This window comes from Lissotriton helveticus, chromosome 11 (assembly GCF_964261635.1).
Source record: "Lissotriton helveticus chromosome 11, aLisHel1.1, whole genome shotgun sequence".
In the NCBI taxonomy this organism is placed as follows: Eukaryota; Metazoa; Chordata; class Amphibia; order Caudata; family Salamandridae; genus Lissotriton; species Lissotriton helveticus.
In genome coordinates, this window is record NC_136072.1 from 204,856,575 (window position 1) to 204,871,201 (window position 14,627).

Consider the following 14,627-nt stretch of genomic DNA (forward strand, 5'->3'; position numbering starts at 1 on the left):
GGAGTGCGCTTGATAATAGCCTTGTTTTATATGCCCGCATATATACATTTATAGCACCATGGTAGAATTCTATCTACTATTCACACTATTAGTGCTTGTAATCACGTATATCTGCTTCTGTGTATTAATCACTGCAGCACACGCATTTTGTGAAAGAATAACGTTTGTTCAATAAATTTATTGAAAAGACACTGTGTATTCTCTGTATACTTCTGAGAATAAGTGAGCACGAGTGGATGATTATATCTTTGTGAGCAACGCCTTGGTTCAGGTCATGCACACTGCAACAATATACCCCATAACTTTACCACACCCGCTATCTGTAGTGTTGGACTGGGATGCTCCACAGCCAAAGTACCTGCGTTTCTTCTTTCCTAGCACTTTAACTTGAGATAGACTGAGAGATGAGCTACAATCATCAATTAAGGAATACTTTCAACATAATACAGGAGATTCCTTCCCTCAACCACCTTGAAGGCCTTCAAGGCGGGCTGAGGGGGACAATGTATTGCCTTAAATTCCTCCTTGAACAAACCGAGAACTGCAGAGCAGCAGACATTAGAACCCGAACTTGGAGGCAGAAAAATCACACAGAGAACCTGACACCAGCTCAACAAAGAATGGTAACTGCGCTGAGGGGAAAGCTTAATGCCATCTACACTAACCTAGCAGAGATTACCCTTACGCGCCTTCAGCAGATACGATATGAACTGAGTAATAAAGTAGGCTACCATTTAGCGCGACAACTAAGAGTAGAGAGAAAAAAAGACATTGGCGAGATCAGGGATGACCTGTAGAGGATTACGGGAACTGACACTGAAAAGGCACATATTTGGAAACTTTTATAATGCTCTATACTTGGCAGAGGAACCATCTGATTACGCCCAACTGGTGAATTTGGACGGGATCACTCTACCTCTGGTAACAAGAGCACAAAATGATTAGCCCTCTGGAGTCCGATAATGGAAGAGGAGGTCCGGGCGGCAGTCGGAGCCCCATAGCCTAATAAGGCCCTTGGGCCTGATGGGCAGAAAGCCCATTTACACAAAATATTCAGTTCGGAGCTCATCCCTCAATTAGTGACGCTCTTTAACTACATGACAAGCGCAGGAGAGCCAACTTCCACAATGCGTGAAGCAATCATCTCAGTACTACCATACCAGGTTAAGACCCGATACAGTGCGGATCGTATAGACTGATTGCTCTTTTGATACTTAATGTAAAACTTTACTCTGTAATTCTAGCCACAAGACTGGACTCAATTCTTCCCGACGTGAACCACCCAAACCAATCCGGATTTATCAAAGGGCGCCAAACCCATGACAACATTCAAAGGGTCATACATCTCATGAAAAAAAAAAAATGCAGTCCCGGCAGTTCTAGTGGTCCTCTACGCTAAAACAGGTTTTGACTGGGTGGATTGGAACTTTCTATTTTCTACGCTGAAGAAATTCGGCTTTGGCGACCAATTCATTAACATGATTAAGGCTAACTCAGCTGCCCCAAAAGTGAGAGTGCTAGTTAATGGAGTGAGCTCGAAAGTCTTCCCACTAAAACGAGGACCCAGACAGGGGTGCCTTTTGTCACCTCTTCTGTTCACGTTGAACATTGAACCCTTAGTGGCTAAAATACGCTCCACAGAGCGTATACAGGGGGTTTATTTTTGCTCCACAGAGCATAAAGTTTCTTTATTCGCAGACTATATCCTGTTGCCTATGTCCTCACCCTGAACGTCACTGCCCCCACTTATGGGGGAATTGTATAGTTTTGAGCGGGTGGCGGGATGTGGAAGTAGAATTGTCTTCCTGTAACTGTGAGCAGAGGAAATAATGGGGCAGTTAGACAATACAGGGGAGCTTCAGCTCAAGTGTCAGAAGACTGCTTTCTGAAAGGACACGTGTTAGATTGATTTAAATATGCAAAAGCTGCTGGGAGTGTCAAACGCACGCACACACACAATTGTCAGAAGCGAAACCACAATAAGAGCAGAGCGTTTGCTTTCATCTTTGAAAAACAATCCTTTTTAATGTACCACACAAACTGGCCACTTAAGTCCTCTCTTGTCAGTGGACCTGATCATATGACCTGGACTGGACCCCACAAATAATTATTTCAAATAATGGAAAAACCATAGTTAAGATGCAGTATTATATTATGAGTAGCTAGTGATCTTCACAGAGTTGGACCTCTCTTGTAAAGTGATCTATGCAAAATGCATAGGGCATTGAACTGAACATGCTGCACTACTGGAAGCTATGAAGATCTTTCAGGTCTTTTCTTTAGCAAATTGGTGCCTAGGTAGATGGCTTGGCAGTTTGAGCTGGACTGTTCCCATGAAGCACAGGGTCAAGGCTGATTTGCATATGGCCATGTCTGAACTGGGGTGGTGTGGAGTGCAAAAAAAGATGGATTTAGGCCCAGATCTCTGTACTGGGGTGAATGTATGACATTGTTCTGCATTCTGTCCAACAACCGTTGTTTTTGCATTTGTCACCCCGAGTGGGAAGGGTATGCTCAGACGTGAGTCCCGTGCTCTCCTCAACACTGGAGTCAAGCTATCCTGGCTGAAGACGCTGATAGCCAGAAACCGGTCCCAAGATGCTTGATTCCGGTCCAGAAAAGACATGGCTTGGCAGTTCGGGCTAGACTGTTCCCGAAACCGGTCCTAGGATGCTTGATTCCGGTCCAGAAAAGACATGGCTTGGCAGTTCGGGCTAGACTGTTCCCATGAGGCACAGGCTAAGGCTGATTTGCATGTGACCATGTCTGAACTGGGGTGGTGTGGGGTGCAAAAAAAGATGGATTTAGGCCCAGATCTCTGTACTGGTGTGATTGTATGACATTGTTCTGCATTCTGTCCATCAACTGTTGTTTTTGCATTAGGTAGATTCATAAGCAGCTGAGCAGCAGCAGCATTCTGTACAGTCTGTAGCCTTTTCATCACATATTTAGGTTAACCAAGGTGAAGAGCATTTCCAAAATCGAGGCAAGGAGTGATGAGGGCCTGGACAAATAGTCTTCTGGCAAAAAGAGGGAGGAGTTTAAAAACCTTTCTTCTAAGTCTTTTTAAGGATACCAGAATAGCTCTCTACAAGTCTTTTTTGCTTACTGCTTAATGGCAAGACTAGAGTCCAGCCACATTCTGAGACTTTTTGTCACACATTTAGGACTAGGGAGTCCTTCCAGACAATCAGACAGAGGAGTTGGAACTTTCTTATTAAGATTATAACCAAATACCATTACCTCGGTCTTTTCTTCATTGAGCTTGAGTTTACATTTGGCTATCCTTCTGGCCACTCCCTGAAGACAGGGGCCAGATTGAGGTGTTTGGAGCTGGGATCAGGAGAGATGGATATCAGCTGGGTATCATTGACTTAAGAAACCATTGACAGCATGAAGGATCAGACGAGGGGGTGCATATAGATGTTGAAAAGGGTAAGTATCAAGGAAGAGCCCTACAGCAACCCACACCTCAAAGGAAGACTTTCAGAATGCCAGGAATGATGTAGTACATCTGCAACATTGTTGGTATCGGAGAACAAACCTAGAACCTGGACTATAAAGCATTTGTATTGAGATTCTTCTGTTTTTCTTGGACAAACGTATGTGTAATATTTTGTTTCAGATGTAAACTTGTGCTAAAAGGTCTCTATAGGTGAATAGATATCTTCTAATATATATATATATATATATATATATATATATATATATATATATATATATATATATGCAAAAAAGAAGCAGAGAACTCTGGGTAGGTCTCAGTTTAGGTGGAAAGCAGCTCCTGTTAGAGCACTCTCAACACCAGCGACACTCTAGATCTGCTCACCTCAAATGTCTGTTTTTCTATCAAAGTTTTTAAGCATAGGATTAGACAGTGCTATCCATGCCGAGATAGAAAATGACAAAGTCTTTCGCCATTTAAACAGCAACGTCTTTAAGCATAGGACTAGTACAGTGCAGTCCTTGCCGAGCTGTCAAATAACAAAAGCCATTTATCACTCCAGGCACAATATTACAGCTTTGAATTGGTAAAATACCAACTCAAGCCAACCTGAAATGAATAAAAGCAACCCCTGACACAGTGTTTCGCTCTAATTAGAGCTCTTCAGAGAGGTATAGCTTTGTCCAGACACAAGGGAGCACCCAGTATTAAGTCAAAACAAAACCCTTTCAGGCATATATATATATCCCACATATTCTATTATGCTTTGATAGGAATTGAAAGAAAAAAAGTAAATAAATTATCAATCAAATATAGACAAATATGTAAATCATTCACATATTTAAAATTAACCCTCCGACAGTCTCCATCATAGAATAACAAAAAGAGAAGTGTCGGCTCAAAAAGTGGTACCAATGAGAACAGCTTAGAATTAAGAGTGAATAGAATATCTGCTTGAATTTGAATTAATCCATTAATATTTATTTGCAGTTTCTGATCTGATGATTTTCATTGAGACCTCGAGTGTGGGCCCGTAAAGTTTTTAAAATTCAGTATAATTCACTATTTTCATATTTTTGGTGTCATTGCCTCCTTTGGTATTGCTCCTGATTCCCTCTATGACGAGCAACCGTAGTGGTTTCTCACCATGGCACATATGAATACAATCTTGAACCATGGGTGCATTCTGTTTCTTGATGCCTGTACCCAACTTAACGTCCCCAAAATCTGAGGCGCATCTCCCTGCCTCTTTCTCAAATATATCTCTGGTTACTTGGATATGAAGAACTGTGATGTTGCTGGTTCTGCAATTTGTAATCTTGTGTAGTTTTGTAACCTATCTTTTAGGTTTCCACTGGTTTGTAACCAAACCCACTCACATTCATGGCGAGCCCTGCATCAGCGGTTACCTGTGACTGGGTCTGCTTCCTGGATGTATTTCTAGTTCATCTTATTCCAGCAATAGGAACGTTAATTACCAGTATAACTAGTGTAACTTTCATCGAAAGGCAACCACTGCCTCAATAGCTTGGTGTCCTCGTCACGGGAGTTACGAGTTATGTTGGTTTATTTAATTCCCGATCTTATTATTAAAGGTGGCGTGGAGACAAACACATACCAAAAATTCATCTTTTTTTGTTTTACTTTTGAAAATGGACTCGCTTTGGTAGAACTTCCTTTCTAATGACTGTCTCACTAAGCGTTTTGAATCCCCAGATACAACACATTTTTTTTATTTCAGATCTACAAAATTCATAAGATAGTTGCCATAGATGAACAATTTCTCCTTAGTCTTAAAATGTTGCCGAACTTACCGCGTTCCTGTTGACATTTGAGGTGGTAACTTAAAAAATGGAGCAATTGTTTTCTTGCTGTCTGTTTGGTATACAAGTATAAAAGTCTATCTTTTAATTTTATTCCTTATTAATAAATTAGACTAAGTATTCAGTGTGTCTATTTGTTGTAGCTGTTAATCTAAGATTTTGCTGGGTGAATTTATTCTGGATTTATCTGATGTGCATTATTTCCTCATCCATTTGGGTCTAGAATGGTTTCTTTAGTCCCTTTTCTCATTCTTCTCCCACGTCCCTGGAAGGTGTCGTCAAATTGATCCAAAGGAGAAATTCCCTCAATTGTTCTTCCTCCCCACTCCAGATAGATAAAGATGACATTTATAGATCATGATCAACCACAGATGTTCTCAAAGAATGTTGCTACTTTGCTTTACATTTCCCCTTGTTTTGCTACAAACTATAATGGCCATCATTTAAGTGATGAATCAATTAATGGGCAGTGAGACTGAATCATCTTGGAGGTTCCTAAGTCTTAGAGAACCACAGGTGTCCTGCATAGAGGTAGCTACCTGTAACAAGCTCCACATGTTACATATTTAAAAACACCTAGACCAACTGCTGGATATAGAGTCCAGGCTTGTGCCGGCTGTACCATCCTTGCGACGTTGGATGCATGGTCCCTCACTTTTGCTAGGAAGCCCATGCCATATGCCCTGTCAGCAGGTGTTTGTTCTTATTGACTCCTCAGAGTAAGAGTATGAGTTGGAGCAGTAGCCTCAATTGCTTTTTTTTTTTTTGTGAGAGACCGATTGCACCAGCATCTCTATTTGGGAAAGTGCTGCATTGTATGTTAAGGTCTGAATTACACACCAGTTTAAATACTGTTTCTGTATTTAACGTCGTGCAAGTCTTGTTTCCAAAACCGTTTTAGTAAGTGAAGCAATTAATAAGTTCATTCCAAATAATGACCATAAAAGGAATAAATAAAGGTAAAGTATCAGGGGCCGTATTACACAATGAGCCCCGTGGGTGCAACAGGTGTTTGCGCCTGCTTTGTGCGCCCCTTGGGCACTTCGGTATTACAGAAGGGGCAGCAGATGCTTGTGCGGCCCCTTCTGTAAAACCGATAGCGCTGGCGCTCATACAGCACCAGTGCAATCTTTCATGGGGCGCTTCCTCATTTGAATGGGAGTGTGCCCCGTGCAAATGAGGGAATCCCCTTGTCTCTGTGCCCAATCTTTATTACAGAGGCTGGCGCAGGGGCACAAAAGCCCTCAGGAGGCGCACTGACAGTGCGCTATTTATAAATTGGTGCAATGACAGTGTGCCTCTTGAGAGTAGCACTCTGCAGGGGGTAAAGGGGACCCTTTGGACCCCCCCACTGACATCCTCTGGCAGGCGGGTGCAGTAGTGACTGCACCCACCTGCAAGGGGAGCTCTGAAACCCTTTAAAAATGCAGGCAGCCATTTAGGGCAGTGCAATCATTATAATACTATGCGTTTCCCTTCATTGTGCCAAAACTAATATACGGCCCCAGAAGTTGTTAAAGAGGCAGTCAATGAGGAGCGAAGCATTGGCGCATTCTATGGCAAGTTTTTTTTTGTAAATCTTTGATTTGTGAAGCCAGACTTTAGGAGCTCTCAAATCTTCAAGACCCGGAGTTCTGCCTCCTATTCCATCTATGTTGAGTTCTCAATAATGCACATTACCTGTTGTACCACTGGGGTCTCCTCTTCTGTGGTCTCAATGTATTGTCCTTTTGAGTGAAATGAGTTCTGCTTCATCAGTTATAATGCATATTTTCTACTGACTTTATTTTCTTCTCCCTACAGACACATAGCATCCTTCCTGTCCGTTTTTAAGATCATATTAATTGGCCTAATAGTTGTGGGAAAAGATCCTTTTGTGTTATTTGGCATCCAAGCTCCTGGACTCTGGATTTGGGGTCAAGAAAATAAGGTACAGCAGACATTGTATTTGTCCTTTTCTTTTACAAACGTTGATTTTCTGATTTGCTGAGTTTGCGATTGTCTCGTGGGGTTTGGTAAATTATATTGTGTGTTTGAAGCTTACAAAATGTTATGAATTAAATCTGTATTATCTCTATTATTAGATAAAAACGTTGGTGGTTCTCGGGTGCAATTTTCATTTTAGTCAGATAAGGTATTGTTGAACAATAAATTATGAATCCAGCGTTTTAGGGTGATCAGTCAACCCAGACTTGCCCAATATAAGTTGTGAGGCAAACAACTGCGTAATACAGAGCCTAACACTATTTTTCAGGTTATGCACGGACTGTGACTCCGTTATAGAAACCAGCTGTATAATAATAGTTACAGGTGGACAACTTTTTAGATCTTGCTCGCACTCCTTCACAACACTCACCCAGCTATCTCTTTGCAAAGCATACATTATGATCCAACCCTATATGTAGGAAAACGTGACCGCTCAGCTGGAAGAGGTAGAGAGCTCGTCAGTAGGGGGCATTTTCTAGAGGAGGAATGTAAACTAGCGGTTGGGTCCCTCATTAAAATTTGAAGAGTCCGCATTTTTCTGAGTAACTTTTTTTCAGTCCTTTCTGCAGTGCAGCATTTAAAACTAGTTGTAAAAGACGAGGGTGTGAGAAGCTGCCCTTGTATATGATGTACACTAATGTAAGTGGGCACCCTGCACCAGTCCAGACAATCCTAATGGTGATTTAAGAGGTGTTAAACAACCTTGGAAAGCTCTGTGAGTGGTTGCTGTGGAGAGCAGCCTTCAGGCTTAGTCCTGAAGGAGTGTAAAGCAGCTTGTTTGACCAGAATGCAATTTAATAGTATAGATTAAGTGAAAAAGAACCCAACAAGGTATTTATAAAAATATGTATTTAGTATATAATACTCTCTAACATGTTTAGATATCTCCTACCCAGAGATAAACGCAATGCACACAATACTTTGCATAGAAATACAGTTAATAGCACAGAATACACAGTGGGCCTGGGGGGGACCAAACCATATACTAAAAGTGGTATAAGAACCACGACTCTGGTCAAGACAATGTAGAGTGGATGTAGAAGTCCTGGGGATCCAAGGAACCACCCTGGTGAGTGACTATGAACCCCACGGAGAGTGTGTGCAGTGTGGGAACATGACTGCATGCTCTGTAAAACTCTACTTGTAAGTCACAGTTGGATTTTTGAAGATTAACAACCCTTCGCAGTGGACCCTGATGAAACTCCGTGGAAGACAGAGGGCTGGAGATCCACCCCACCAGTGGATACCCTAGTACCCATGTTACCTACACCAGGTGCATAGGTGTGTAGTAGTGTAGGAAACCGCCCTCGAACCCAATGGAGGACTTAAGGAAAGTGACGCTGCTGAAGAAGGGGAAAGTGTCCGGTGGATTCTAGTTGAGAGGTACCTGCAATCGGAGTGGACAGAGTCTGTCACTCAGGAGTGACCATGAAATCTGGAAGACGAAAGCCCACCAATGTCCGGAATTGCAGGAGAATTGACGAGGACCTTGACTCTGCAGCTGTGAGGACCAGGCAACGCTGAGGAAGACCAGGAGCCGTGCACAAGCTGTCCCACGTCGGATGTTAAGTGCTGAGGGGACGGTGTCCAGCGGGAGCACCAACAATCCTTGGCAAATGCAGCCAAGGCTGAAGTCGAAGGGGCAATGTTGGGACCAGCAAGGTCCAGGGGACTCACCACAAGCAGGGGAGTCAGGGCTGGCCCTGAGCAATCTGGGGAGCCCAAAAGAAACCAAGGTGACCCTCAAATGGACCTACAGGCCGAAGGCACCAGAGTCGTGAGAGGACCTCAAGCAGCTCACCAAAAGAGGCAGGCCATGATGCAGTGTGGCCAAAGATTCGGGTCGCCGGAGATGCTCGAGGTTGGGGCTACGTGGAGTCAAGAAGCCTTTGCAAGTTGATGCGGTGCACAGGGGTTTGGTTATTGCAGCCCCCAGGAGAGATACTGGCCTTAAACTTGGTAACTGGGCAGGACAGACCTCGAAAGCTGTGGAGAACCACCACCTGTGTTGCAGAACCTTTCCCGAGTACGGAGGCGCTCTGGATCAGCAGACCGGTCAACTTGGTTGTGGTGCCTGCTAATGCAGGGCAGTGAATCCTTCATTTCAAGGGAGATTCCTTCAGGTGTCTTTGATGCCCATAGGCCTTGGAAGGTTCCTGCAGGGTGCACAGACGATGCAGCAGACTGGAAGGGAGATTAAGTTGAGCCCAATTTAAGTACAGCAAAGTCCATAGTGCGCTGACGGTAGAAGAAGAGGTGTCTGATCTGAATGTTGTCCCACAACATATCTAGGGACCCATCCGCAGGTAATCCCTTAAGTACCCTAAGGAAATGATTGGGACGATTCAGGGGACCCTCCCAGGGAGTGTCTGGACAGGGGGGGGGGAAGGTCACTCCCATATCTTTTGTCCAGTTTTGCGCCAGAGTGGGAGCCAACGGTTCCCAGAGCTGGTTTCAACTGGACTATGCACGGGGTCACAAAATGTGCCCCTCATGCAGACTGAGTGGTGCTATGAAGCGCACCCACTCTGCCCCAATACACTAAATCCTGTCTGGGATGTGGTCACACCTCCCTGTGACAAGATGCCTATTCTGCCTTTTCCTGCTCCAGTTTGGCACAGCAGCAGGGGGGGCAGAATCTGGTCTCAGGTCGGCAGCAACCATTTTATGCTGTCTGGGTCTAGAAGGCTGGTACCAGGAACACTGAGAGCCGGAGGGCTCTTCCAGTGCTTGGAATCCTACCTCCCAAACATGATGGGATTCGTTGTAGCCAGTTTTGCAGCGTGAATCTTTCTGGATTCACTTTCGAGATGGTCATTGCGAAATTACGCTGTGTGCCTCTATATTGTATATGGCTGCTTCACTTACAACCTGGGATAATGGACTCTGTAGGCTGTAGGGGTGGTCTGCTCATGCAGGGGCACCCTCACACTTAGAACCAAGCACCCTGCCTTCAGGATCTCAAAGGCCTGCTATAGAAGTGACTTATAGGTTTTAAGTGCATTGACCCTAGATATAGGAAACCTATATCTTTAGTAAGTGGTGTGAGCACCAGCTTACACAGGCTGCAATGGCAGGCATGTAGTTGCCATTTGAATGGTCTCCCATGGGTAGCATAATGCATGCTTCAGCCCATGGGAGACCTCTGGGGTGCATATGCCCTGTGTACCTAAGTACCATACACTAGGGACTGATAAGGGTACTCCAGTATCCAATCTGGAATGTACCCAAGTACTGAACAGAACAATGTAATGGAGAATGCAGATAGACTGGTGTTCTGATTAGCAGGTTACTAGTCAAGAACAGCTTAGCACCTGGCAAAAAGAGGGAGTAACCATAAAAGCAGATCCTATTTTACTACATGGGGAGAGTAATAATTCAGCATACAGGAATTAAAGTTTTTGAAAACGTGGTACCATTTAGTGAAAATATATGCTTTAAATGAGAATGCTAAAAGTGGGAAATTGGGCAAGGTTTTCTTTTTACATTATTAGCATCCCTATTTTTTTCCCTGTATTAAAATATGAACCAGTCGCCTGTCCCTAACTGAATCCATGTTTCTTTCCCCAAACTTCTAAATGTAACTGTAGGGCGACACCGCCCTAAAGTTTCACTAACATTGAACCTAGGCTATGTATTGCTGCTTATCCTAGTGTTCACTAAAGCACATTTCCTTAGCCTGTCCCTGACCCTTACAGTAACGTTGTCTGCACGCTATACCTACACCTGTGCCCCTTATCCTTACTGTAGCATACTAGCTTTCCCTACTTAAAAACTATTGCTGCTCTTACTTATTTCAAAGTCTTTCCTGTACACTGATTTTAACTCCATCTCAGATATTATCCTTTGTTACTGTAATCCTATCTCTTTTCTTTCTCAAGCTTTTTTAATAGCTTTTTACTCATTTTTTTTTTTACTTTTTCCTTTCTTTTTTCGCTTTTTTGGTTCCCATTGGTGACCTAAAAAGTACTGGTGATTGACACAAAGATAACGCTTACCCTTTTTATTTTGTTGGTTGTTTAATACTAAGCTGAACGAGCAGTTTGAGGTGTGGATTCCAAGAAGACCACCTCTAGATCTGCCAATTTGAAGTATGATGATGTTTACGGTTTTTCGCTCTCCTATTTTCAAACCACTGATTTTGTCATTGTGGTTGTAAATGGAACATCTATGCGCCAAAGAGTGATCGTCTGGTTTGTTTGACCTGCTTTCCTGAAAAGCAATTTGCTGGTATCTTTGCACACCATCTGTTCACAAAAAAATAACAAACTGTGGTGGACTAGCATTCAAAAGCACACAAGCCTCTGTTGGTGTAATGATATCTGTTGAAATATAGGGCTTTTGGGTTAGTGTCTTGGACGTCACGGCTGCAAGGTCTCTGAAATATGCAATGTCGGCTTTCTCATTGAATAGTATTTGGTGTGTGCTTAAGTGGAGCAGCAATGTTGAAGGTAACAATCATAATTTTCAGTTCAGTTCAGAAAAACTTTATTTCGGTCTGTGAGACCATAAAAGTATGCTAACAATACACAGTACATTGCCGTTTGAAAATATTAAAATAATATCCAGTCCTCTTTGCAAAAAATGCAGTTACATCACCTTGGTATTTCACAGGGAAAAGAGGAATCAACACTAACACATATCTAAGACCAATAGGCTCATTGGTACATGTGCAAGGTGAGTACAAAACAAGAGGCAATATCTTAAAAAAGCAAGCACCAAGCAAGACCCATCAATACTGGCAATATAGATACAGTTAACGTTAAGCAACATTAAAAGTCCATTAGGATAATCATACAATGGTGGTTCAATAAAATTGTGTTGTAACCGACATAGGAACAATACATTTACACATTTAAGACCATAAAAACGTAATTAATTTTGAGGTTAAAAACAGATAGAAGGTTTTAAAAATAGATTAAAAACCCTCAAAAAAATTAGGGACAATGTGCTGCTTGTGGCTGGGCTAACAGATGTACAAAGGTTCAGCCCTTATGCCGCAGTGAGGTGAGAAAACGAAATACAGCAAAAACAATGGGCTTGCAGGTGTAAGACTTCAAAACTCTGAATGCCTCTATACAATGTACAAACCCTAAACCCTACACAGTTGAACAATCCCGCGCTCCCTTGTAGGTAGGGTAAAAAAAGAAAACCTGAAGCTCCGACTCGTCCTCCCAATTACAGGCTGGACACTCGCAGGGCAGTGTTTGACCCTTTGCAGGAAAAAACACGGAGCAGCAAGGTGCCCAGTCTGAACATACAGTTTTCCTGCCAGGAAGGGATAAATGTTGGGCTCACATAAATACTCTTCTTTCCAGGATAAAAACTGGACCGTCCAGTCCTATGGATGAGCTCCCTTGTTCCTCTGCTGGCTTGCTCATTCGCTAGGCGTTTACCACTTCGGAACGTGAGATTTCAAAACACGCTTCCTCTGGATTACTCCACAGGCTTGGTTTTCCCATCCTACTACATTCTTTTTTTATATAGATGAACCAAGGGATTTTTACTGCTCCCGGGAAGCTCAATATCTCTTTTGATTCTGCTCTATAAACTGCCAATTCCAGGGTCACCCATAGTCTGCGCCAAAAGGTTAGGGGTCTGAGACCCATCTCCTCCCCATAACTAGTTCTTTTAGAAATGGGTCTAGTCTCAAAACAAACTAATAAATGTGACTTGTGGGCAGGCAAAAAAAGCTTAATTGCTTCTTGTTGGCAAGGATTCCGTGGATTGTTTTCACATGAAATAAGCAACAACATAAGCTATTGGTTACCGTAGAACAGGCTTTTCCAGCACGTAGGCTGTGACCTACTGGTAATACTCCATGTACTTATAAGTAGCTCTCTTTTGTACAGCCTAGTCCACTAAATTGGAAGCTTGTGCTTGGTTGAATTACTATATTTGCAGCAAATTTGAAAAGCATGTATGGAGACGAAAATGTGTGTATTTTCGGAACTCATAAGCTGATGTGTGGGGAACAATGGTTACATTTTCAAAATTATATTTAAAGCTGATACTTGAATGAGAAAAATCCAATGGCAATGGATGATTTTTTTACTATAATATTATTATTATTAACTTGGTGGCAGGGCATTGCACCTATGACTGTTATGTATTACCGATGTCAAGGCATTCCACATTGATGAAGCTTTTTAACATTTCTGGTTGCTAACCGTGCCTGATGCACTGAGGTGATTAGCTGCTGGTAACCTTGCATAGGATGGCCACTAATGTAATGTTTTCTGATGTTGTCTATTACATCTCAAATAATAATAATAGTTGGAGGGAATTTTCATAGACCATAAGTAGCGCTTTTTACAGAAAAGGTTGGAGACCCTCTTTACTAGAGTAAGCTTCAGTATTTGTCTGTAGTATGCCAGTATTCTCCCATTAAATGTATTGATGTAGTGCTGAGAGGTGCAGGTATTCTCCCTTTCAAGTTAAAAGAAGTGCTGGTACTTTGTACCGAACAGTACCTGCCCATTTAAAGCACTGTCTTTTGAGGGTAGAAGCACCCAAACAGTACGGTCAGTTTACGACTCTTTATCTTTGTAGAATTACAACAAAAATTTAAAAATAGTCTGTAAATGTTAACTCTTCAAAAAAAAAAACGAATGTGTCCTAACCTTTACTGCTTAGATATGCAGTCTGAAAGAAGTCCATTCATGGAACACTGAGCTTTAACATCATTAAAATATTACACTTCCTGGCAAAAGGGAGGTCGTGGATGGCATTGCAGCCTCTGTTTAGAAATTGTGGGCATATTCTTTGCGTGGACAAAATATATATTTTCTCATCAATATAAAAAACATAATTTCTACCAATATCCATTTAGTTATTTTCATCTTGCTGTCTTATCTACAATTTCGGACCTTTCTCTCCCCAAACGTATTTGTTTCGGAGTGCTTCTCCAACCCGCTATCTACGCAACCCCCTTTTGGCGAGGCTTGTGCCACATTTTGCACTCTGTGTTTATCTTTGAAGTGCCCAGCACCCATGACTTTATCCTCCCACTTTGTTTTTAAATATAATTAAAACCTGGCCACTACCAGTGAAGTACCCCCACATTTATCTATTTTTATTTATTTATTTGCAGAGTTTTATATAGCGCGAACTAGACCCGAACCGAATCAGGTATCCGAGCGCTTTACATATTTTTCCAGTTACGTTACATTATACGTTTCCAGTTACTTTCATTTTAGGCACGGGGAGATTAAGTGATTTGCCCAGAATCACAGGAGGTTTTGGCGTAGTTACCGAGACTCGAACCCAGATTCCGAGGTCGAGCGCCCTAGCCGTTAGGCCAACTCCTCTCCCGTGTAAACATGTAAACTTGATACATTGTTTTGTTGACTGAATATGTTGTGGAGCATGTG

At 42.4% G+C, this 14,627-nt stretch overlaps 1 protein-coding gene across 1 annotated transcript in view; it reads left to right on the forward strand.

Annotated features, from left to right (window-relative positions):
* SELENOT (selenoprotein T) overlaps positions 1-14,627 on the forward strand; it is a 109,083-nt gene that overhangs the window by 69,867 nt on the left and 24,589 nt on the right. Inside the window, exon 3 of the mRNA XM_078667210.1 lies at positions 7,072-7,198. Coding sequence (XP_078523336.1) covers positions 7,072-7,198 — 127 coding nt within the window. The remainder of the gene's footprint in view (positions 1-7,071; positions 7,199-14,627) is intronic.